Here is a 23219-nt window from a genome sequence, read left to right as displayed (position 1 = left end):
GCACCTCCCACAGAGCTGGGATTCCAGGCGTGAGCCCCGCACCCACCCGTGATCTGCCTTTCTACTGCCACCTGCCCTGTGTAGACTTATTCACATAAGCCAGGCCGCATCATAGCACAGTATAAACACCCTCTATTTACTTAAAAGAGAATTAAAGAAAATCAGCACCACAAGAACCTTATTGTAATTTCACCGATATTGAGGGATGAGAACAACAAAATAAATGCTCAGCCCATCAACTTACTTGGCTCCACAGAAAATTTCCAACCCCTTTTATACTAATACAGCCCAAGATTCCAAAGACGTTTTATAAAAGTCACACAAAAGTCCAGTAGATTGCCATCCCTGAACCATCCCCAGAGCTACCTCTTTCCTGAGCTTCTCGGCTCTCCGCATCTCCTGCCGCATGGCGTCCACCTTCTGCGTGGCCACCTCCATCTCTTCCTCCTTGTCCCGCAGCTGCCGGGACACCTTCTGCTTCTGGGCACGGAGCTCTGCCATGCGCTCATTCAGCTCCGAGAATTCCTGCAGGGCCAGCTTTCGCTGCTGATGGGCATCTTTGAGTTCCTTGGCTTGGGATTTCAACCGCTCTGAGGCTTCAACCAGTTGCTGAACAAAAACAATTACAGATGTTTTATGTTTGCCTAACAAAGGCTTGGAAGGCTGGAAGTTTGGTCTTCCACGATATTGAGGAGTTAAAAGCGACAGCCAGTGCTGGTTACAGATTAGAGCCACAGATCTGAGAAATTCCCTGCTTGGAAAAAGACCTATGCTCTGTCTCACGCCACCCACATAGGCAATGGGAAGGCCGCCTGGGCTCTGGTGCTGAGCACCAACTGCACACCAAGAAAGGCCCCACAGGCTGGGCACAGTGGCTCACACCTGTAATCCCAGCACTTTGGGAGGCCAAGGTGGGCGGATCACCTGTGGTCAGGAGATGGAGACCATCCTGGCTAACATGGTGAAACCCCGTCTCTACTAAAAATACAAAAAAATTACAGTGTGGTGGCGGGCGCCTGTAGTCCCAGCTACTCAGGAGGCTGAGGCAGGAGAATGGTGTGAACCTGGGAGGCAGAGGTTGCAGTGAGCCGAGATTGCGCCACTGCGTCCCAGCCTGGGCGACAGAGCGAGACTCTATCTCAAAAAAAAAAAAAAAAAAAGGCCCACAACCACGCAGGCGCAGCGTGCTTACAGGAGGACGCCTGGCTCCGTAATGTCAGCCTCTGTCCGACGTCGCCCGCAGAGCCGCAAAGCTGAACGAAGCATCTGGGCACTCAATCTGGTTACTTCAACATAAGCAAAATCAGAAAAGAACACACAGACACAAAGTGCTGAAGGTGAAGTCAAAGTGAAGAACTGTATAAAAACAATTGCCGGACAGCCTGCCCTTCACTGGAGACTGATGTGCGGATGTTGGCTGTTACTCTGCGCTCACCACACTAACGACCCTGACCTCCCTGCAGCCCATCTGGTCAACTATCTGGCAGTTCAGTCACTGTTGCACCTGCTGGTCTGAGATGGAAGCAACAAGACCCTGAGCAAGTTGGCAGAGCAGCTGCCCACACGCGGATGGGAGGCCTCCCCAGGCCTCTCTGGGCCCGCTGGGAGGTGCTATGACCCTGTCAAGCAATGAGGTGCCACACACCCCACACTGCACTTCGACAAGTCACTCAGGTGGATGACACCACAGATTATCTTAAGAAACAATTTAGGTTTGATACCTGGCACATTTTAGAGAACAGATCACAAACTACAGGTTCAAGGATAACATGTATCAATGAATGTACTTTAGAAAATATGTATATAATTGTGTTACTAACATGCTGGCACCTGAGCATAAAAGTTTCCCATATATTACTAAAAATGAAATTTATAAAGGAATTATGGGGTGAAATCACCCAGATTTTAACATAGGGCCTCTGCTGCAGTTCCCTGTCATTACTAAGGGGCCCTCTCTAAGAGCAGAGGCCTGGTGGAGAGAAGGCGAGGGCCTGGCTCCAGACACAGCATGTGCTGCCACGGCCACCATGCCCTATGGACATGAGAAGGAGGAGAAGGAGGAGCTGCACAAGGAAGGAGGAGTTGCACAATGTAGAATGCAGTGGGGTGCTGCTTTCTCTGTGGGTCTGAAGTGGAGACTGGAAAGGCTGATTGTGAGGTGGATACCCGCTGTGGGCGAGGGAGTGGAAGGCACCTGCCACTGGGACCCAAGCTCTGCCAGCCGACATGGAGGCTGTGCAGCAGGCAGGCGTGGCAGGGGCCCCAGGGCCACGCTTGGCCCTGGTGTCCTGCATGCAGCAGGGACAGCCCATGGGCAGAAGTCCCAAGAGGTCTTCCATCGTCTGCATGAACGTCACCTTACAAAACTCTGCAAGGTCCCGTAAGCCTTTCCCACCCCGAACCCAGCCACCTACCTTGTGCAGCTCCTCCTTCTCCTGCCGGACCACGCGGTGCTGCTTCTCCAGCCCCCGCAGTCGCTGCGTGGAGTCCTCACGCTCTTGGCGAAGCACCACTGTGTCCTCAAGCTGTCGCTCGAGCCTGTTTGAATCTGGGTAAAAGGGGAAATAAACTGTGTTCCTTTATGTGCAGTGACTATATGCAAACTTTACGTTAGCTGACTTACTGATAGGAAATTATTTAATAATTCACAACACTCTTTTCCATTCAGAGGTTTTTTTTACTTACAGACACACACACACACACACACACACAGTGTCATGGGCAGAGCTGCCTGCACGCCTGTGCTGAACAGGCTCCCTAGACTTTGATCCGACAGGAATCTCCCCTGAGGACTAGGAGCCCTTGGGTGGCACACACATCCGTCTGCTCAGTCCCTTTAACCTGTGTCACCCAGCACAGTGCCTGGCCCTTGTCCTTTGTCAGTGTGCAAGAAAGGTTTATTTAGTAAGTGACTCAATCAAAGAAGTCCATGTTTGGATCAGGACAGTGGGGTTCCCGATACGAAATGCAGAGAAGGTGAGAGATTTGAAGTGTGCTTTGCAGGTGAAGGTCAACTGCAGAGCCAACCTGTGTGAGGTTAAGGCTTAAAAGGGATTGGAGTCACGCCGGGCGCGGTGGCTCACGCTACAATCCCAGCACTTTGGGAGACTGAGGTGGGCAGACCACGAGGTCAGGCGATGGAGACCATCCCGGCTAACACAGTGAAACCCCGTCTCTACTAAAAACACAAAAAATTAGCCAGGCGTGGTGGCGGGCGCCTGTAGTCCCAGCTACTTGGAAGGCCGAGGCAGGAGAATGGCGTGAACCCGGGAGGCGGAGCTTGCCGTGAGCCGAGATCGCGCCACTGCACTCCAGCCTGGGCGACAGAGCGAGACTCCGTCTCAAAAAACAAAACAAAACAAACAAAAGTGATTGGAGACTTTAGGGAACTTTGATAACCTAGGAACCACCAAGAGAAAGTGGTGACGGCAGGTCTAGCACCTACAACACTGAGGAGCAGGCCGAGTCACTGATTAAGCTTTAGGAGGAAAGCAGCTCTAGGAACTGTCTGAGAGCCACAAAGAGGAAAACCGTAACGGAGAAGCAGAAAATAGCCAGATAACGTACAGATAAAATATTGGGAATTGATTCTAGCTGGTGACTATAAAATAATATCATTAGAACTAATCCAGCTGGGGCTGGGCACGGTGGCTCATGCCTGTGATCCCAGCACTTTGGGAGGCCAAGGCGGGCGGATCACCTGAGGTCAGGAGTTCAAGACCAGCCTGACCAACATGGAGAAACCCTGTCTCTACTAAAAACACAAAATTAGCCGGGCGTGGTGCCACATGCCTGTAACTCCAGCTACTCGGGAGGCTGAGGCAAGAGAATCGCTTGAACTCAGGAGGTGGAGGTTGCAGTGAGCTGAGATCGCACCACTGCACTCCAGCCTGGGGGACAAAAGTGAAACTCCGTCTAAAAAAAAAAAGAACTGACCAAAATTTCAGAACTCTAAATAAGCTTGCTAAAGCCTAAGCTTTTTTTCTGCTTTCCCACCTTATGAAAAGGACTCTGAAATTCCCTTTTAAGAGAGTAATGACCAAAAACAGAGACTAAGAGGTCATACTTTTTTAAACATACCTGCTATTTTATTTTTCAAGCGTTCAATTTCTTCATTTAGCTTTTTGATTTCTTTATCTCGGTTTGAATTGCTGAGGGCCCGAGATGAGCCGTGGAGGGACTGCACGGTCTGGGTGGACTCTGAGGGATGAAGAGACAGCGTGAGGTGCAGCCTGGCCACAGTGCCCCCTCCCGGCCCCAGAGCCGACGCCGCCCTCACCTTGCAGCTTCCTGCTCAGCTCCAGCTTCTCCTGTTCCAGCCTCCGAATCCTCCTCTCGTAAGCTTCCATCTGCAGGCTGTGCTCCAGGTCCCGCTGCACATCCTCATCTTTGGTTAATGTGTTGGACTGCATTATGTTCTTCAGAGAGCCTCGATCAGAAAAACAGCTGGGAAATCAAGCAACACGTTTTGATCTACTGAAAATTCAGCGATTTCATTAGCAGTTTCAAACTTCCTAGGGTGAAACGTAGTCTTTTTAAATTGGCAAACAAAAATACCCAAGAAAAGACTTTATTGTTTATGGAGCTAAAGTTAGATAAGTGACCGGATGGTCAAGGACACACTGACAAGGGCACTCCCCACTGCTGGGCAAAGCAAGTGCCTCTGCAAAGGAGGGGGATGGCATTTCTGAATCGTCCCTCACACTTCACTATAGACGCAGAACCAGAAAGCACGGATTTTGCATAAAGCAAGGCTTAAAGGGCAGCCCCAGCTCTTGTCTGGAGGTCAGCGGTGTGCACGGACCATTGAGAGCTTCCTGGTTTGGCCACCAACTGGCCAAGCAATCCAGGACAGCTCTTTCAACCCTTCTTCCCCTGCAGGCTAAGCCACCAATTCTAGCACTGACCAGCATGCTAAGCCCCCTACCAAGGACCAGACCACTCGATGACGCACACATCCGAGGCACAGGCTGAAGTCCAGGATGGCTCTCATTTAACAGCTTAATTCTTGGGCTGCTTTACGAGTTACTTAGTCCTGCTTAGCTCTTTATGTGACAATGAAGTCAGGAAAATTTTGAGCTCCTATGCTGAGTCCCATAAAGGCACCCAGCCCCCTTTACAGAAGACCTGGTCAGTGTTTCTCCACAGGTGGTCTGAGGGTGCTGGGCTGCTCTAGCCCTGCGGGGTCTGTCAAGAGGAGAGCTCTAGGCCTATCTGGCCAAACTACAGCCATGGGCCTGGGACCTGCAAGTGTAACAAGCTCTCAGTGAGCTGGGATGTACCAGAAAGGTCAAGAACCTCTGCACTGGGGACTGGTAAATCAATATGCCCACCCAGAAAGCCTCCTGTGGACTGGAAGACAGCAGCTGTCACTTTGGCTTATGGGCTGTTTAACCCTGGCCTCTCACACCAAAAGAGATTTCCTCCAAGCTAGAGTAGAAATATGGGGATGTCAGCCGGGTGTGGTGGCTCATGCCTGTAATCCTGGCACTTTGGGAGGCCAAGGAGGGCAGATCACGAGGTCAGGAGATCGAGACCACCCTGGCCAATATGGTGAAACTCCATCTCTACTAAAATAAGATTAGTCGGGCATGGTGGCAGGCACCTGTAGTCTTGGCTAATCAGGAGACTGGGGCAGGGGAATTGCTTGAACCCAGGAGGCGGAGGTTGCAGTGAGCTGAGATTGCGCCACTGCACTCCAGCCTGGGCGACAGAGCAAGATCCCGTCTCAAAAAAAATAAAATTAAATTTAAAAAGTATGGGTATATCTCCCTCCCAAGACATTTTCAACTGTGGTTCCAGTTGCCAGAAGATGCTGGGAATCAGACTCTGTGGCACAGTGGGAGCTTCCATTGTCTCATTTCACCTCCCCCACCTCCCTTTCTTCCTAACCCCTCTCCTCTCGGCCCCAGTTTCCTTTTAAAATAGAGGTGGACCATCTCAGGCAACACAAATTTGCAAAGAGGCCCATTTGGGACAGGGGCCCACGGCACACAATCCTTACAAAAGGCAGCAGAGTGCTCTGACGGAAGCCAGCTCTCAGCTGAGTGCGTGTGGCAACTGTTTGTTCTGCTTGCTGCGGCCACCGACTGGATCAGAGCTAACCCTGCCAATGGTGGTGGCCTATTGGTCAGGGGTCGGCAAACTACGGGCTCTGGGAGAAATCCTGCCCGGGGCCTGTTTTTGCACCATCATGAGCATGAATGGTTTTAATATTTTTAAAGGGTTGTAAAAAGAAGAACATACAACAAACGCCATGAAACCTGAATTCTTTCCGACCTGGATCTCTGTAGAGAAAAAGCCTGTAACCTTGCTATGGTAACACCTGTAGTCATCAGGTGTGTATATTTTAAGAACAAAAACTTATCTCCATCTCCCTTAAGTAATGGCCTCCCAGCGCACACCCCACCCACCAGCCCGCTCCTAGGGACAGAGTGTGGTGTCTGACTGTTCATCTACCACAAGGGAAGGCTCTCCCTGAGGAATGATAAATCCAGACATACCTTTCTGTTGTGAATGTAAAACCAATGAATGGCAAATGTAATCCAGAAAAGCCTGTGTGAGAACCAGGAGGTAATATTTCCTGCATAAGAACATACACAACACAAATGAAATCTACATTCAAACGAACAGGTAAAAAGAGGAAAGATGGTTATAGTCATGGTGACGGGAGGCACTGGGCAGAACACGTGGCCTTGGAGAATGCAGATTCCATGGTGTCCTCTGCAGGGGAGCTGAGTATGGCAGATCTGTCTTTCTCAAGCCTGGCCCCCATTCGCTGTATGTACAATAAAGCTCACAGGATACATGCACTGATTTTGATGATGACAATGGCACAGGCCGTTACCAGGTTAGTGACTTTCAAAGACTTCTTAAAGCCACAGAATCCACTGCTTAACACAACTGTGTGCAGAGTTCAACAGTGTGGACAGGCATGCCCGTCTGAGGACACAGGACAGAGCCTGGGGACTCTCAGGTTCTTGACCTGAGATAAGAGGCCCCAAGGCAAAAAGGAACCCCAAGGTAGACTATTTTAGATAAGTTTATCATAACTGTTTTTCATTCTGAGGATCTTTCTTTATTAAAAACTATAACCAGGAGCCAGGCACAGTGGCTCATGCCTGTAGTCCCAGCACTTTGGGAGGCTGAGGTGGGTGGACTGCTTGAGACCAGGAGTTCGAGACCAGCCTAGGCCAACACGGTGAAACCCTGTCTCTACTAAAAATACAAGAATTAGCTGGATGTGGCGGCGTGCGCCTGTAATCCCAGCTACTCAAGAGGCCAAAGCACGAGACTTGATTGAACATGGGAGGCTGAGGTTGCAGTGAGCTGAGGTTGCATCACTGTACTCCAGCCTGGGTGACAGAACGAGACCAGTCTCAAAAAATAAAAAATATAAGCAAAGAGAATTCTTTATCTGAGAAATTTCAGTGTGGAAGGAGTTGGAGTCTGGAGTTAGAATCTAATAAAACAATCCTTTCAATGACAACAATACCTTTCTCAGCCTTTTCTCCACGTGGTCTCAAGTTCAGCCCTTATTTTGAATGTGAGGCCATCAAAGCAAGTATTCAGTGCAAATAGATTTAACTTTTCTTTTTTTGAGATGGAGTCTCGCTCTGTCACCTAGGCCGGAATGCAGTGGCGTATTCTCGGGCACTGCAACCTCCACCTCTTGGGTTCAAGCGATTCTCCTGCCTCAGCCTCCCAAGTAGCTGGATTACAGGCACCTGCTATCATGCCCGGCTAATTTTTGTATTTTTAGCAGAGATGGGGTTTCACCATGTTGGCCAGGCTGGTCTCGAACTCCTGACCTCGTGATCCGCCCGCCTCATCCTCCCAAAGTGCTGGGACTACAGGGGTGAGTCACCACGCCTGGCCCAGATATAACTTTTCCATGACCCTACAAGGAGTACTTCATAGTATCTAAGAACCTCTGTTCCTCCCGTTAAACTACTAGGAGTTTCCCCAGGTTCATGGTCATTCATTTCGAGAGGTCCTGGGAATGAAACATACAGAGTGAATGATGATGCTTCAGTGTAAGAAACTCCCTAAATTAACAAGCAACAAAGAAGATTTTCCTTTTATCTGGTTAAATCTCAGTTTGTCTATCCCCAGACAAGTCACACATGTATGGGTTTGATAAGAACAAAAGAATTTTATGAGATATGAGCAAAATTCTCCAGGACCAAAGGTACTGGCTAATGCATCAAAGAGGACCTGTCAGAGCCGATGGGGACACCAGACGAGTCCTACAGCCAGAACCCAACTCTGAAAATCCTGATCTTAAACATCAGTGCGGAGACTCAACATCTGTTATCATGATCTTTGTTCTGAACTCTTGCTGTATAAAGAAACATCAATGCAGACACAAAGCACTGTAATGTTAGAAAGATTTAACATGCTCTCAACATGCAGGGAAAAGACCAGAAACGGAGAGGCCGCCACACTGCCTACGGGACTGTAGGCTGAGCTCATGTCTTGGCGTCTTTCAACCTAAAAAACCTAAAATGCGGTGACAGGGTTGCAGTGAAGCTCTAATACAATGATGTATGTGACACTGCTTTGAAAAGTATCAAGTAGGCCGGGCACGGTGGCTCACGCCTGTAATCCCAGCACTTTGGGAGGCAGAGGTAGGTGGATCATGTGGTCAGGAGATCAAGACTATCCTGGCAAACACGGTGAAACTCCATCTCTACTATAAACACAAAAATTAGCTGGGCGTGGTGGTGCATGCCTGTAATACCAGCTACTCGGGAGGCTGAGGCAGGAGAATGGCTTGAACCAGGGAGTCAGAGGTTGCTGAGAGCCGAGAGCCGGCACCACTGTACTCCAGCCTGGTGACAGAGCAAGACTCTGTCTCAAAAAATAAAAAAAAAGTATCAAGTACCGTGAAAATAAAAGCAAAAGTATTTCTGTTGAGTTCCAAAACAAAAGAGTTGTTTAACTCAATTTTACTCAAACTGAGTCATCCATCATTTTTTAAAGGAATATTAATGACCCAGCTGAAGACTGGAATAAAAAGCACACTGTGTCGTAAGTGCCAAATTTCACAGCTTTATGTTGTACTGACTTGATAAGCACCGCGCTCAACGCAGCACCACGTGTCAGACACAGCCAGCAAGTCTGAGATCAGCGCTTTCCCACTCACCGTGTTCCTCAGCACATCATCGTCCACGTCGAAGTTGGACGTGTCAGAGGGACTGCTCACATCGGGAATATAAGGTGCTTCTAGGTTTCGTATATTTTCCCAATTTAGACCTTCAAAAAACGCATGCTTTTTGAAATCCTCTATTCCATTCTGCCCCAGCCGGCGCTCTCTACTGCAGATCAGCCTCTGGATGAGGTCCTTCGCTTCTTCAGAAACATCTGTGACATGGGACGGGAACTGGAATCGCTCCTGCAATGGGTGGCAAAAACGCCGGTGGACAGGTGGACGCATTCAGAGAGTTTAAGGTGTACGGACATTATAGGAAACAAAGTAGAAATAGTAGCTCCAAAGCAGGTCGCTTTTTATTTCATGAGGACGAAATGCAATCCAAAGCTAATCAATTTCTATTCCCAAAAGGCAAACAAGAAAACCAGTGGTCCTCCTGGTTTTACTCGTTGTAGACTTGGGACCACATTGCAAGTAAATGACATATTTTTACCTATGGAGGTGGCAAGGAATGTGGGAAACATGCCGTGTGCGGCAAGAGGGACAGGCACAGCCCTGTCAGAATGCACAGTGTAAGCATCACGGCAGTTCTGCTTCTGGAAACTCACATTACGAAAGCAGTCGCTAAGAGGAAACACAACACGCACTGTATTCTGACCAAGAAAACTGCAAACTACCTACATGCCCATCAAAAAGGAGACTCGTTAAAAGAGATACCAGTTGGACACAGTGACTCACGCCTGTAATCCCAGCACTTTGGAAGGCCGAGGCGGGCAGATCACCTGAGGTCAGGAGTTCCAGACCATCCTGACCAACAAGGTGAAACCCCATCTCTACTAAAAATGCAAAAATTACCAGGCATGGTGGCGGCCTGTAATCCCAGCTACTTGGGAGGCTGAGGCAGGAGAATCGCTTAAACTCGGGAGGTGCAAGTTGCAGTGAGCCAAGACCATGCCACTGCACTCCAGCCTGGGTGACAAGGGCAAGATTCCATCTCAAAACAAAAAAGATGGGGCACAAAGAAAAAGGAACATGTCCGTGTGCTGATATAGAAAGACACCAAAGATACAATGACAAAAAACTGTTTATATGTAACATGATGCCACATATCTAAACACACACATGCACACGCGCACACACACGTGCTAAGGTCTGCTGAGGCCACACACCCTCATGGTAGAGTGGGCTAAGAGCTGAGTCACCACCTTTGTCATCTACAGAAAGGAACAACGTCACCTGCTTCACGAGGTGCCTGACCCAAGCGCCCACAGGTGGTCAGCACTCAGTGACTGCTGGCAGGCTCTTAGTAATAATTAAGTCCCAATTGTTACTGTAACAGAATTTGTCACTAAGAAGTGGATGAGGAGATTTTCATTGCCTATAATATGCATTTTTGCATTGTCTGAAGTTTTTATAGGGGGTATATATTAATTTATAAATAAAAAATATGCTTCTACTTTGGGAAAAACATTTTTTAAAACTGTAACTTTTGCTTTGATTTGGAGTTAAATGGAAAACCAGTTACCACTTTAGCGTTAATCTGCTCACTATGAGAGCAAACTGTGGGAGACACTGGCTGAAGGATAGGCCGGCACTCAATCAGGATCATCCTGGGATCTGCATGTGCATAGGAGGGAAACGCTATGAGCATGCTGGTAGAGAGGGTGAAATCGGCATTAGAAAGACACATGCCTCTCTGGGCGAGACGGCTCACGCCTGTCATCTCCGCACTTTGGGAGGCCGAGGCGGGTGGACTGCCTGAGGTCAGGAGTTCGAGACCAGCCTTGCTAACATGGCGAAACCCTGTCTCCACTAAAAATACAAAAAAATTAGCTAGGTGTGGTGACAGGCACCTATAATCCCAGTTACTCAGCAAACTGAGGCAGGAGAATTGCTTGAACCTGGGAGGTATAGCCGAGACTGCAGCACTGCACTCCAGCCTGGGCGACAGGAGCAAAACTCTGATTAAAAAGAAAAGAAAAGAGAAAAAGGCAGGAGAATCGCTTGAACCCAGGAGGCGGAGGTTGCAGTGAGCCGAGATTGCGCCAGTGCACTCCAGCCTGGGTGACAGAGTGAGACTCTGTCTCAAAAAAGAAAGACAAACGACTAAGGAAAATTTTTTAAAAGAAATAAAAAATATCAGACAGAAGAGAAAATGATAAAAAGGAAAACAAAGGAGGTGGAGAGAGGTGACATGGAAGCAAGAAAGTGAACAGTTTGGAAAGGGAAGGAGGAGAAGAGGAAACAGGATGGGGAGGACGAAGGGCTCCACCATCTGGAGACATGTGATCATTTACAGGGACTGATTTCTGGGGAACAGACTTGAGAATCAAAGTTGACATCTAACCAGTGAATCTAGAGCCACATGACAAGGGCCCAGCTGGACCTCCCCACTGGCTAATCCCGGGCGCCTCACTCCACACGCCTATGCAGATGACGCGTCTGTCTACAGAAACCTGCCTCCCCTCCAGGAAGCCAGCTTGGAGTAGGCCAGCATCCTTCCCCTGAGAGTGGGGGTGGGTGTCACCCTCAGAACCTCCTTCACCTTCCTCTGGCATCCACATCTCCTGGCGTCAACCCCACCTCCGGATGCCTTCTCCAATGTCTACTCCAGTCCGCCTGTCCCCAGTTTGGTCTAAACCCTGACATCTCTTCCTGAACTGCTTGCGTCGCTTCCTAATGGATACTCCTGCACTAGTTGTGCTCTCTGTACTTTAGGCCTGAGCCAGGTACCAAAATAAAAATGCAACGTCTTACTTCATGGTTCATGATCTTCCCGTAGGTCTCCACGAGTGACTCCGCATAAAACGGCGTTTCTCCATAGAGCATCTCATACATGCAGACCCCCAGAGACCACCAGTCACACTCGGGCCCGTATTTGCCCATGCCGTCCTCCATCGCCTGCAGGATCTCCGGCGAGATGTAGTCAGGTGTGCCCACGGCCACAGAGGACTGCACCTTAGGGGAGAAGGAGGTGCTGAAGGAAACCCTAGGGCATCTCCAATCACCTATTTCCAACTACTTTCTCTAAAATATAGTGGAGGCAGAAAATGAAATAATTATAGAATAAAACTGATGAATGATCGTGTTTTTTAAACCCAGTAATTCAAGCTGAGTATAGTGGCTCCAGCCTGTAGCCTCAGCTACTTGGGAGGTTGAGGCAGAACAGCTTGAGCCCAGGAGCTCAAGGCCAACACGGGTAACACGGTCCCTAACCCTGTCTCTAACGAAACAAAACAGAATTTAAAAACCTCAATAATGTAAAATTCAATGCAAATAAATATTCTCTTGAAGCACTAAACATTATGCAGCTCCCAGAACACATGAAACTCTTTTACACATGGTCTGTCAATACCCAAATACCAGCCACAGGCCCAAACAGTGCCTCTCCAATCCCCCAGGGCTGGCATTTCCCACTCTCTGTCGCTGTTCCCAGTGTGATGCGGGGGTCACGCGTGCATGGGCCAGCCTTTCTGATTTTCATGTGCAGCACGCAGGGACTCTTGTGTAGGGTCTCTTGTTAGAATAGAGACCCCGGTGGGCCCAAGAGGCTGCATTTCTAACAAGCTTCTGGGGGTGCGAAGGCTGCTCACCTGCAGCCCACCCTGCGGTCTCCCTCATGGGAACATGCAGAAATTGGTCCAGGCATTAGCTGGGTGCTCAGGCATTCCCTGGACAGGGAACCAGCAGGCTAAGACCGCTCCTACCCCCGCCAAAGGGAGAAAACAGCTTCCCTGCTATCTACATTAGCAGGCACGTGCCAGAGCACAGTGACACCTCTGCAGAAAGCTGCGAGGGCATGGGTCACCTTAGAACAAGCAGGAGGAGCCTGGCGAAGCTGAGAAATCATCTACCCAGAGAGTACGACGGAGAGCACAGGTCTGAGGCTCAGGCAGGAACTGGAGACAACCACCACAGGCCTGTCTGGGGAAGGCCAGGCTCTCCCGAGGGTCCCCTCTGGGAAGAGAGAAACAGGGTCCAAGCAGCACCCCGGAGCCAGTGGTGTGAGACCTGCTCAGGCTGAATGATCAGCAGAGAACTCTGCCTCCATCACTTCCCTACATGAGTGCGTGGCCAGACCACAGGAGCTTCTACAGACAGTGGGACCACTGGGGTGCTGGGCAGTGACTCCATGATGAACGACTACTGTGATGGGGTGGAGTGAAGGTGAGGAGGGTAACCCGTGCTCTGGTATACCGTGACGGGGTGGTGTGCTCTGGTTATACCGTGACGGGGTGGAGTGGAGGTGAGGAGGGCAACCGTGCTCTGGTTATACCGTGACGGGGTGGTGTGCTCTGGTTATACGTGACGGGGTGGAGTGGAGGTGAGGAGGGTAACCGTGCTCTGGTTATACCGTGACGGGGTGGAGTGGAGGTGAGGAGGGCAACCCGTGCTCTGGTTATACCGTGACGGGGTGGAGTGGAGGTGAGGAGGGCAACCCGTGCTCTGGTTATACCGTGACGGGGTGGAGTGGAGGTGAGGAGGGCAACCGTGCTCTGGTTATACCGTGACGGGGTGGAGTGGAGGTGAGGAGGGCAACCCGTGCTCTGGTTATACCGTGACGGGGTGGAGTGGAGGTGAGGAGGGCAACCCGTGCTCTGGTTATACCGTGACGGGGTGGTGTGGAGGTGAGGAGGGTAACCCGTGCTCTGGTTATACTGTGACGGGGTGGAGTGGAGGTGAGGAGGGCAACCTGTGCTCTGGTTATACTGTGACGGGGTGGTGTGGAGGTGAGGAGGGTAACCGTGCTCTGGTTATACCGTGACGGGGTGGAGTGGAGGTGAGGAGGGTAACCCGTGCTCTGGTTATACCGTGACAGGGTGGAGTGGAGGTGAGGAGGGTAACCCGTGCTCTGGTTATACCGTGACGGGGTGGAGTGGAGGTGAGGAGGGCAACCTGTGCTCTGGTTATACCGTGACGGGGTGGTGTGGAGGTGAGGAGGGTAACCCGTGCTCTGGTTATACTGTGACGGGGTGGAGTGGAGGTGAGGAGGGCAACCTGTGCTCTGGTTATACTGTGACGGGGTGGTGTGCTCTGGTTATACCGTGACGGGGTGGAGTGGAGGTGAGGAAGGTAACCCGTGCTCTCGTTATACCGTGACGGGGTGGAGTGGAGGTGATGAGGGCAACCCGTGCTCTGGTTATACCGTGACGGGGTGGAGTGGAGGTGAGGAGGGTAACCCGTGCTCTGGTTATACTGTGACGGGGTGGAGTGGAGGTGAGGAGGGCAACCCGTGCTCTGGTTATACTGTGACGGGGTGGTGTGCTCTGGTTATACCGTGACGGGGTGGTGTGGAGGTGAGGAAGGTAACCCGTGCTCTGGTTATACCGTGATGGGATGGTGTGGAGGTGAGGAGGGTAACTCATGCTCTCGTTATACCGTGACGGGGTGGAGTGGAGGTGATGAGGGCAACCCGTGCTCTGGTTATACCGTGACGGGGTGGAGTGGAGGTGATGAGGGCAACCCGTGCTCTGGTTATACCGTGACGGGGTGGAGTGGAGGTGAGGAGGGTAACCCGTGCTCTGGTTATACTGTGATGGGGTGGAGTGGAGGTGAGGAGGGCAACCCATGTTCTGGTTCAGACCTGTTCTAGTCACTGGAAGACTGGAGCGGAGGACAGCACCCGCCTACCAATTAATCAATATGTGGTCAAGACTTTTAAAAATAAGAGACTGGCTTTGTGGAATGAAAATGAGCAAAGTGCATTACTCCTTATAAAACGCTGTCAACTGAAGCCAGTGACATGGGTTCTTCTACTATTGCTTGAAAATCCACTAGTAGGAAAGAAAGGGATTGCTCTCTTTCGGAAAAGTATTGTATGTTAGACCTTATGATAAGTGTAGGTTTTAAAGAAGAAAAGACTCCAAACATGTAAGAACAAAACTGCAACAGTGGCCACAGACGCAGTGAAAGCAGTTTGCTGGAAGCAGCTGCCAACAGGGTGTGGGCAGACCTGGGACTGCCCCCATCAGGCTACTCAGCCATGCTGCTGGTCTGACTGTGCGGTGGAGACCACAGGGGCCTGTGGCCCAAGCCTGAGTCTCCTGGTGACAGCCGGTCCGGGGCAGCCTCTTGTTCTCCCCTGCTGGTGGGAGTGTCAGCCGGCCCTGTAACACTGAGCACCAGGACTCTGTTTCTAGGTCTACAACACCCACAGAGAGGAAACCCCTAGCAGGAAGTTACTGCCCACACACAAGTGAGAAAATACGGTTACATGGTTAATGCCTGCCCACCCGACCAGCCTGGACAGGGCACTTTAAGGAAGAAGCAGAGAGTGCCCTCGATCTGCTATAGGACTGGCATGCTTTTAGCCACCTTGGGACTGAGGCAACCTGACAACTCCCATTCTGGAAGGCACACATATTACTTTCGTAAACATAAAAAGCAATAAAGATGCTTTCCAACTTAATTTTTATTTGGGAAATGAAACTCCCCAAATAGAAAATTTCAACTATCTCCAAAATTGATTCGTTTTAATTAATGTACTTGGTTTCTTCATTGTACCTCAAATTGAAAACTTCCCTTCTAACTACAAGCCAAACCCAAAACCAAATGGAAAATCTCCAACAAAAATACCTACAGTTCCATCATCATTCATCTTCAAACATGATCCAAAGTCAGCCAGGCGGATATGACCATTCACGTCCAAAAGGACATTGTCAGGTTTAATGTCTCTGTTAGTAAAATAAATACACAAATTAACCATCTCCATGCAACACATTAGGTAGGTCAAAGCCCTTAACTCGTGGTGATCACATGAAGAAATGCTAATATCCTCTTGTGAACAGTTGTCACCATCCAGTACAAATGCCTCTGTGTGACATTCATCTGGCACAATGGCGGCTGAAGTCATATCACTGCCCCTCGTTTAGTCCCCAGTTACCTAGGCGAAGCCCTGTGACGATTCCTACTCGTCTGCCCACCCAGCTAATGAACCCCTCCTGAGCATCTCCTTGGTGCCAGGCACTGTTCTCCAGCCCACCCACCTATGCACGTGACAACGCTGCCCCTGCCTTCATGAAGCCTGCACACGAACTGAGGTGTTGCAAACACAAATAGGCACTGCTGTCTCAGGCAGGCTCACATGGTGCAAGCTCTGTGCTGAGTACCATGGAAAACAGGAACGGGACAAGGGGACGGAGGGACACACACGTGGAGGGAGCTGGCTGGGGGCTGCCACACAGAGAGACGGCAGTGGCCAGACGAGGTCCAGGAGGCAGGTGGTGATCTGGGGGAAGACTGCTGCAAACCGCCCCATACCCCCAAAACTGCACTTTATAGATGAAGACATGGAAGCTGAGCCAACTGCCCACAGTTACAGAGCAGCACGTTCTGGAGCAGGAACACAAACACAGGTCTGTCCCACCAACGCCTGTTTCTGAACTACTTTCTGTGTGCTCCCAAACACACGTGCGGGTGCGGGGCACCTCAGAGCACGAACGCTTTTTTCTGGCAGAATAAGCTTACGTGACTGAACAGTATGAATGCTAACAAACTCTAAAAACAAAGAAAGACGTTCAGCAAAAGACAAGTACAAGCATGTTCCCAGCGGCACCACCTGTAGCAGCCAAAAGGCAGAAACAATCTAAATCTCCGCCTCCAAGAGAATGGGTAAATAAGCTAGGCTATACTCGCATCATGGACACTACACCCCAATGAGAACAGATGGGTACCAACTACCCCAGCCACACGAATCAATCTCACACAAACAAGAGCAGATGACAATTCTTACCTCAAAACCAGAAACAAAAACACAAAGCAAAAGAAACCCTAGCATATAACACTCCAAACTGAAATAAAATACCCTCAAATAAACATTCAGGAATCCGAAAAAGAAAACAAAACAAAATCCCACAATCCCACAATCACACACACACACACACACACACACACGGCTAGGTGCAGTAGCTCACAAACTATAATCCTAGCACTTTGGGAGGCTGAGGCAAAAGAATTGCTTGAACCTCGGGAGGTGGAGGCTGTAGTGAGCTGTGATTGCACCACTGCACTCCAGCCTGCGCGACAGAGCAAGACCCTGTCTCAAAACACAAAAACACACACACACACATACACACGCACAAACACGCACATGCACTCACTAGATAAAAGCGTGCAGAAAAGAAGAGCTGATTTAACTCAGGGAAGAAATAGAAGAAGCATAAAATCTTATCAGAAATGAAGATCAAATTATAAGAGGTCTAAACAAGAATAAATTGAAACAAAAATCTAATGAAAAATTGAAGAAAGGGAAGAAAAGATCTAGAAGAATAAAATGAGGTAAAGAAAGAAGGAAAAGCAGTCAGATAGGAAGCAGCCAGAGGCTGAAGTGGGAGACAGGCAAAGAAGGCCCAACAGGGGCATAAATGGAGTCCCTGAAAGAAATCAAAACAAAACATGACTAACATCTAACTACAATCCAAGAGAATTTTCTAAAAATTAAAAAAAAACAACCAAAAACCTGAATCTAGAATGAGAGGGCCCACTAAAGATTAAAAAAAAAAAAGAAAACATCAACATCCTCTTTTTTGAAGCCAGCCAGGTTGATATTGATGTTCATATGATAAGAAAAGCTAGACAAACCCTGAAGACTGAGCTGTGATGGGGGGATCAGGCCCAGATGATTTCAAAACACTACACAGCCTCCCTAGTTAAAGCAGTGTGGTGCTAGTGTGTGCAGAGGCAGAGAGAAAATGGAATAGAGTAGAATGTCTAGAAACAAACCAACTACATAAAGAAATCAAGTACAGGACAAAGATAATACAAATCACTGGGGCAAAGATAGACTTAAACAAATAAGTTGGTGGTGTGACAACTGGAGAGCCATTTAAAGGTAAAATCAGGGCCGGGCACAGTGGCTCCTGTCATCCCATCACTTTGCAAGGCCGAGGCAGATGGATCACAAGGTCAGGAGATCGAGACCATCCTGGCTAACACAGTGAAACCCCGTCTCTACTAAAAATACAAAAAACTAGCCGGGTGAGGTGGCGAGCGCCTGTAGTCCCAGCTACTCGGGAGGCTGAGGAAGGAGAATGGCGTGAACCCAGGAGGCGGAGCTTGCAGTGAGCTGAGATCCGGCCACTGCACTCCAGCCTGGGCGACAGAGCAAGACTCCGTCTCAAAACAAAAAAACAAAAAAACAAAAAAACCCCATAAGAACGCTTCCTTGTGCCATATATAAGAACAAACCTGAAACAGACCCAAGATCTACATGGAACAGATTAAACTATATGAATGAAAAACTAAAAATACTGAAAAACATAAGAAAACAACCCCTCCCCACCCAAAAAAAAACCAACACATGGGTTTTCTTTTTCTGGGGGTAAGAAAAGGATTTCTCATTCAATTACGTATAAAAATTTTAAAAAATCTGTGTGGCAAAAAACCACAATGAACCACATCAAAAACCAAATGGCAAACTGGGGAAAAATATTTGTAATATATATCACAGATAAAAGGCAAATACTTCTTTAAGAATTGGGGGAAAAAAGCCCAGAAATCCATAAGAAAAGGGTAAAACTCATGAAACAACTCACATAAGCATGCACACAAAAATACAACATGAGAGTCAACATCACAAGAAAGGTGAAAAAGAAAACTACAATTGTATACCATCTCTCAGCCATCAGAGGGCAAAAATACAGAAGTCTGAAAATACACGGTTGGCAAAGCTGCAAGGAAAGTGCATCCACTGCTGGTGGGAATACAAACCGGTGATCTTTATGGAGGGAAACTTAAAACACCAAATAAACCTATATATGTATTTTATTTCTCTCTTGATTCAGTAACCCCACTTCCAGAGATTCACCCTAAAGGCCCACCACCAAAACAAAAACACCTTGCACAAGGATATTTATTTCTACATTTATAATTGCAAAATATTGGAAACTATCTAAATGTCCATTCTTAGGAGACTAGTTGAATAAACTATGGTAGTTACCTATAACGCAGTATTACGAAAACATAAAAAAGAATGAAGAGCAGTTTGGGTGTAGTAGCTCACGCCTGTAATCCCAGCACTTTGGAAGGCCAAGGCAGGCAGATCGCCTGAGGTCGGGAATTCGAGACCAGCCTGACCCACATGGAGAAACCCCGTCTCTACTAAAAATACAAAATTAGCCGGGTGTGGGGGCGGGCGCCTGTAATCCCAGTTACTCAGGAGGCTGAGGCAGGAGAATCACTTGAACCCAGGAGGCAGAGGTTGTGGTGAGCCGAGATCGCACCACTACACTCCAGCCTGGGCAACAAGAGTGAAACTCCGTTTCAAAAAAAAAAAAGAATGAAGAGCTCCATGAATTGATATAGAATGATTTATAGGATACATCACTGAAGTTTTTAAAGATGCAAAGCACACATTTAGCATATCATCTTTTGCTTAACAAAGGAGAAACAAGAAAACGTCTGCATGGATGACAGCAGAAGACAGTAGACTGGCTACCGATTCTGGGTTGCCAGCGGAGGTGGGCAGGATAAGGAAGGGGCGACCGCTTCTCTGAGTACAACTTCATGCAGTTTTGGTGTTTTGGAAGCATGCTAACGTCCTACACAGTCAAAGAATAAAACTGAATCAACAAAGGCAGAAGGGAAGTCTAAAATGGAAAACTGATTCAAACCAATGAATCCAACTGTATTTCAAAAACAACAGTGAAGGGGCAGGTGGGGTTAAAACAAAACAAAACAAATCTAAGTGACTTATGAACACAGAATTACTGCAGGTGAGAGGGTATGTTATGAACACAGAATTCTGTTATGAACACAGAATTACTGCGGTTCTCCTCCATCCAATGAGATGGGGGAGAACCGCAAACAGACCCAGAACTCTTTTCGGCAGGTTTGTTTCTGTGACGGCATGGGCAGAGCAATTCTAAAGCTATTTTAGACACATCGCAGGACTGAGCAAGTGAGTCCCTGTACCAACATTGCTGGGAGTCACAGTTTCAGTAGGAGGAAGACAAAAATCTGGAAAGGGAGGAAGCCAAGAAGTTAACTCGTGATTCCCGAGTATGCACAGGTAGACGCATGTGTCTATGAACGTGCATATACCTCTGTTACTGCCTCTGTGCACTGAGGGGCCTAGAAGCAGACAACCCCATAGTAATGCGCATGCCCAGCACCCAGAACTTGGTCTTCAAAGCCGCTCCCCACTCAAAGGCCTTGAGCTCTTCTGAGAAACAATGGAGTGGGGATAGAAGGTATAGGATGACAGAAACTAAGCACATCCTCAAAAAGTGACGAGGCACAGTGCAAACACAGGAGTCAGCTAGAATGCCAAATATGGGCCAATTTCAGCACAAAAATAACTAAGACAGTGAATTATAAACCACTGCGAGAAAAAAAGGATCCATTTATCCATACTGATCATAAATAGACCAACAAGCAGGGAGAAGGGAGGTGCTTCCTTAGAGCAGAAAGCCGGATGATGACTGGCCAGCGTGCTGGGTCTGGAGTTTGTAAGTCAATTTGCAACCACGCAAAGACTGGTCCAGGCAAAAATCGTTAGCGGATACTACGTCTTGGGAGGAAATTTTAAAGAGGAAGAGGATATTTGCATGGTCTTAAAAGTATCTCCCCACAGGGAAAAAACTATATAGCAGAAAAATCTAACAAAATCTTAACTGGGTGATGTATTTGATCACCACTGAGAGGCTGATGGATATTGTACACCTCTGGATAGGACACCCTGAGAAGGACACAATATATTTACACACACACATTCCAAGAGGAAGGAACACATCATCTCAATCTATCAGGAGAAAACATCAGACCAAGCGAAACTGAGAAGTCTTCTATTGAAAAGGCAAGGGACACTGTATTCTCCAAACACATCAATGTTCTTCCAACGTGCCAATGTCATAACAAAGAAAGGATGAGGAACTATTCTAGATTAAAAGAGATTAAAGAACACATGACAATGAAATGTCACATGTGATCCTGGACTGGATTCTGTCCTGGGGGAAGGAAATACTCCAAGAGATGCCCCTGGGTCAACTGATAAAATCTGAGCAAAGAGGATGAGATTAGGCATGAGTAGCATAAGTAAGAATTTAGGGATAAATGCTCTTGGTACGTGCAGCTTATTCTTAGACGGGTCAGGAAAAATCTGTGTGTGTGTGTACACGTGGCGGGGGGAAATCTATAACAGGAGCCGAAATATTAACAATAAGTGAATCTGATTAAAGGTATATGGGTGCTTTTTGTGCCATTCTTGCAACCCTTGTATAAGACTGAAACTTTTTAGGTTTGAAACTATTTGAAACATTATTTAAAAAGAAAAATTTTAAAAGAATACACATGTAATATGATTCCATATATACAGTATTTTAAAACAGGCAAAGCTGATTCACGCTTTCAGAGCCTCCCTGTCTAACACGGTAGCCCCTAGCCACACAGGATTATTCAAACTCAAATTAATGTAAATTACATAAAATACAGAATTCAGTTCTTCTGTTGCACCAGCCATGTTTCGAGTGCTCATGAGCCACATGTGTTGAACAATGCAGATCTAGAACATTCTGTCACAGTGGAAAGTTCTGCATAGCACTGTGGGGGATGAGTGGTGGTGACCTCTGGGGAGCGAGTACATTAGAATTCAAAAACAATTTTTGTCTCACATTACTTTAGCAGCTTTGACTGACACAAAATCTTTAAGTCTGAAAGAAAAAAATCAAAATGAAAACATCTGCTGAATATATATATATATATACACACACATATATATATATTTTTTTGAGACAGAGCCTCACTCTGTCACCCAGGCTGGAGTAGAGTGACACAATCTCAGCTCACTGTAACCTCTGACTCCCTGAGTTTTCAGGCGATTCTCATACCTCAGCCTCCCTTGTAGCTGGGATTACAGGCGTGCGCTACCATGCCCAGCTAGTTTTTTGTATTTTTAGTAGAGAAGGGGTTTTGCCATGTTGGCAAGGCTGGTCTTGAACTTGTGAGCTGAAGCAATCCACTCACCTCAGCCTCCCAAAGTGCTGGGATTACGGGCGTGAGCCACCGTGCCTGGCCCATCTGCTGAACATATTATTTTCATTAATAAAAATCCTCTTTTCTTGGAAGTGTCTACTATACTTATTTAAATACATCTCAATTAAATTTGCTTCAGAGGAACAAATTCCTCTTCATACGTTATATATACTACGTTCATTTCCCAACAGACTCCACCAGTGTTGGGAAGAAAGGCAGGTATCTGCCTCCTTCCAGGTATGGCAGGTCTGAAGACTACGTGCAGAGGGCGTGCTGACGCTGCACCTGATGCTGCAGGTGGATTCTCAACCAGCCGCTCCACATGGGATGCGAGGCTTCTGGCCAAGAGCACGTCCATTGACAGCACTTTTGGGGACATCTAATAGACTCTCCATGTCCACGAGTTTTTCTGCAATCCTTTCCCACGAAAAAAGAGGGCAAGGCAGAAAGAGAGAGGGAGAGTTGGAAAGATGAGAGGATGGAAGGATGGAGGAAAGGAGGGAGGAAGGGAGTGGAAATAAAGACCAACACTCCTGGAAGCAGAAGCAGACCCAACCCCTCCTCCTGCCCTCCCCATGACCAGGGCGCTCAGAGGTGCTCACTCGAACTCACAAACCTTTCACCATGGCCTCCGGCCTCCACTCCCTTCTGTGAGCCGCCCATGTAAATAAAAGAGGACCAGTTTTATGACAAGGAAGACTTGAAGCAACGCATACGGGACCAAGTATGAAGAGAAGCTCAAGGAGGTTCTGCAACAAGCGCTATAACTGGCTGCCAGGAAGAAACGGATTAAAGACAAGGACAATGAGACTACTTTATTTAGATTGGAACAAACTGGTTCTTCTCTCCAAAAATCTCATCATCTGGGCTTCACTTTTATGGTTAGGGAATGGAAGGCAGGACAATTCACAGAGAAATAGAGAAATGATTACACAGGAAAATGTTTAAGGCAAATAACCATAATTTAACATACACACAAATGTCCCAAGTGGCCTGAGACAGGCTAGGAAGACACAGAAGAGAGTAAGGAGGCCCCGAGACACGCCACAACAGGTGTTCTATGGACCAAGTTAGCAGAAATACAACAACCAGAGTC

General features: G+C 48.0%; 1 protein-coding gene across 5 annotated transcripts in view; it reads right to left on the bottom strand.

Moving 5' to 3' along the window:
- The window catches only part of CDC42BPB (CDC42 binding protein kinase beta), a 130669-nt gene that overhangs the window by 41698 nt on the left and 65752 nt on the right, over positions 1 to 23219 (bottom strand). For all 5 annotated transcript variants that reach the window (XR_004432244.1, XM_033191192.1, XM_033191194.1 and 2 more), the window contains exons 6-13: positions 15735 to 15828; positions 11912 to 12112; positions 9149 to 9397; positions 6504 to 6583; positions 4280 to 4446; positions 4081 to 4200; positions 2415 to 2548; positions 367 to 609 (exon numbers count right to left, since the gene is read on the bottom strand). Coding sequence is in view for 4 of the 5 variants with exons in the window: in XM_033191192.1 (XP_033047083.1) it covers positions 367 to 609; positions 2415 to 2548; positions 4081 to 4200; positions 4280 to 4446; positions 6504 to 6583; positions 9149 to 9397; positions 11912 to 12112; positions 15735 to 15828 (1288 nt within the window). In the remaining variant the exon portion in view is untranslated. The remainder of the gene's footprint in view (positions 1 to 366; positions 610 to 2414; positions 2549 to 4080; positions 4201 to 4279; positions 4447 to 6503; positions 6584 to 9148; positions 9398 to 11911; positions 12113 to 15734; positions 15829 to 23219) is intronic.

Source organism: Trachypithecus francoisi, unplaced genomic scaffold (assembly GCF_009764315.1).
Source record: "Trachypithecus francoisi isolate TF-2019V2 unplaced genomic scaffold, Tfra_2.0 Lachesis_group3, whole genome shotgun sequence".
NCBI classification, from domain to species: Eukaryota; Metazoa; Chordata; class Mammalia; order Primates; family Cercopithecidae; genus Trachypithecus; species Trachypithecus francoisi.
Note: the sequence above shows the minus strand (reverse complement) of the source record. Positions and strands in the feature narration are given on the sequence as shown.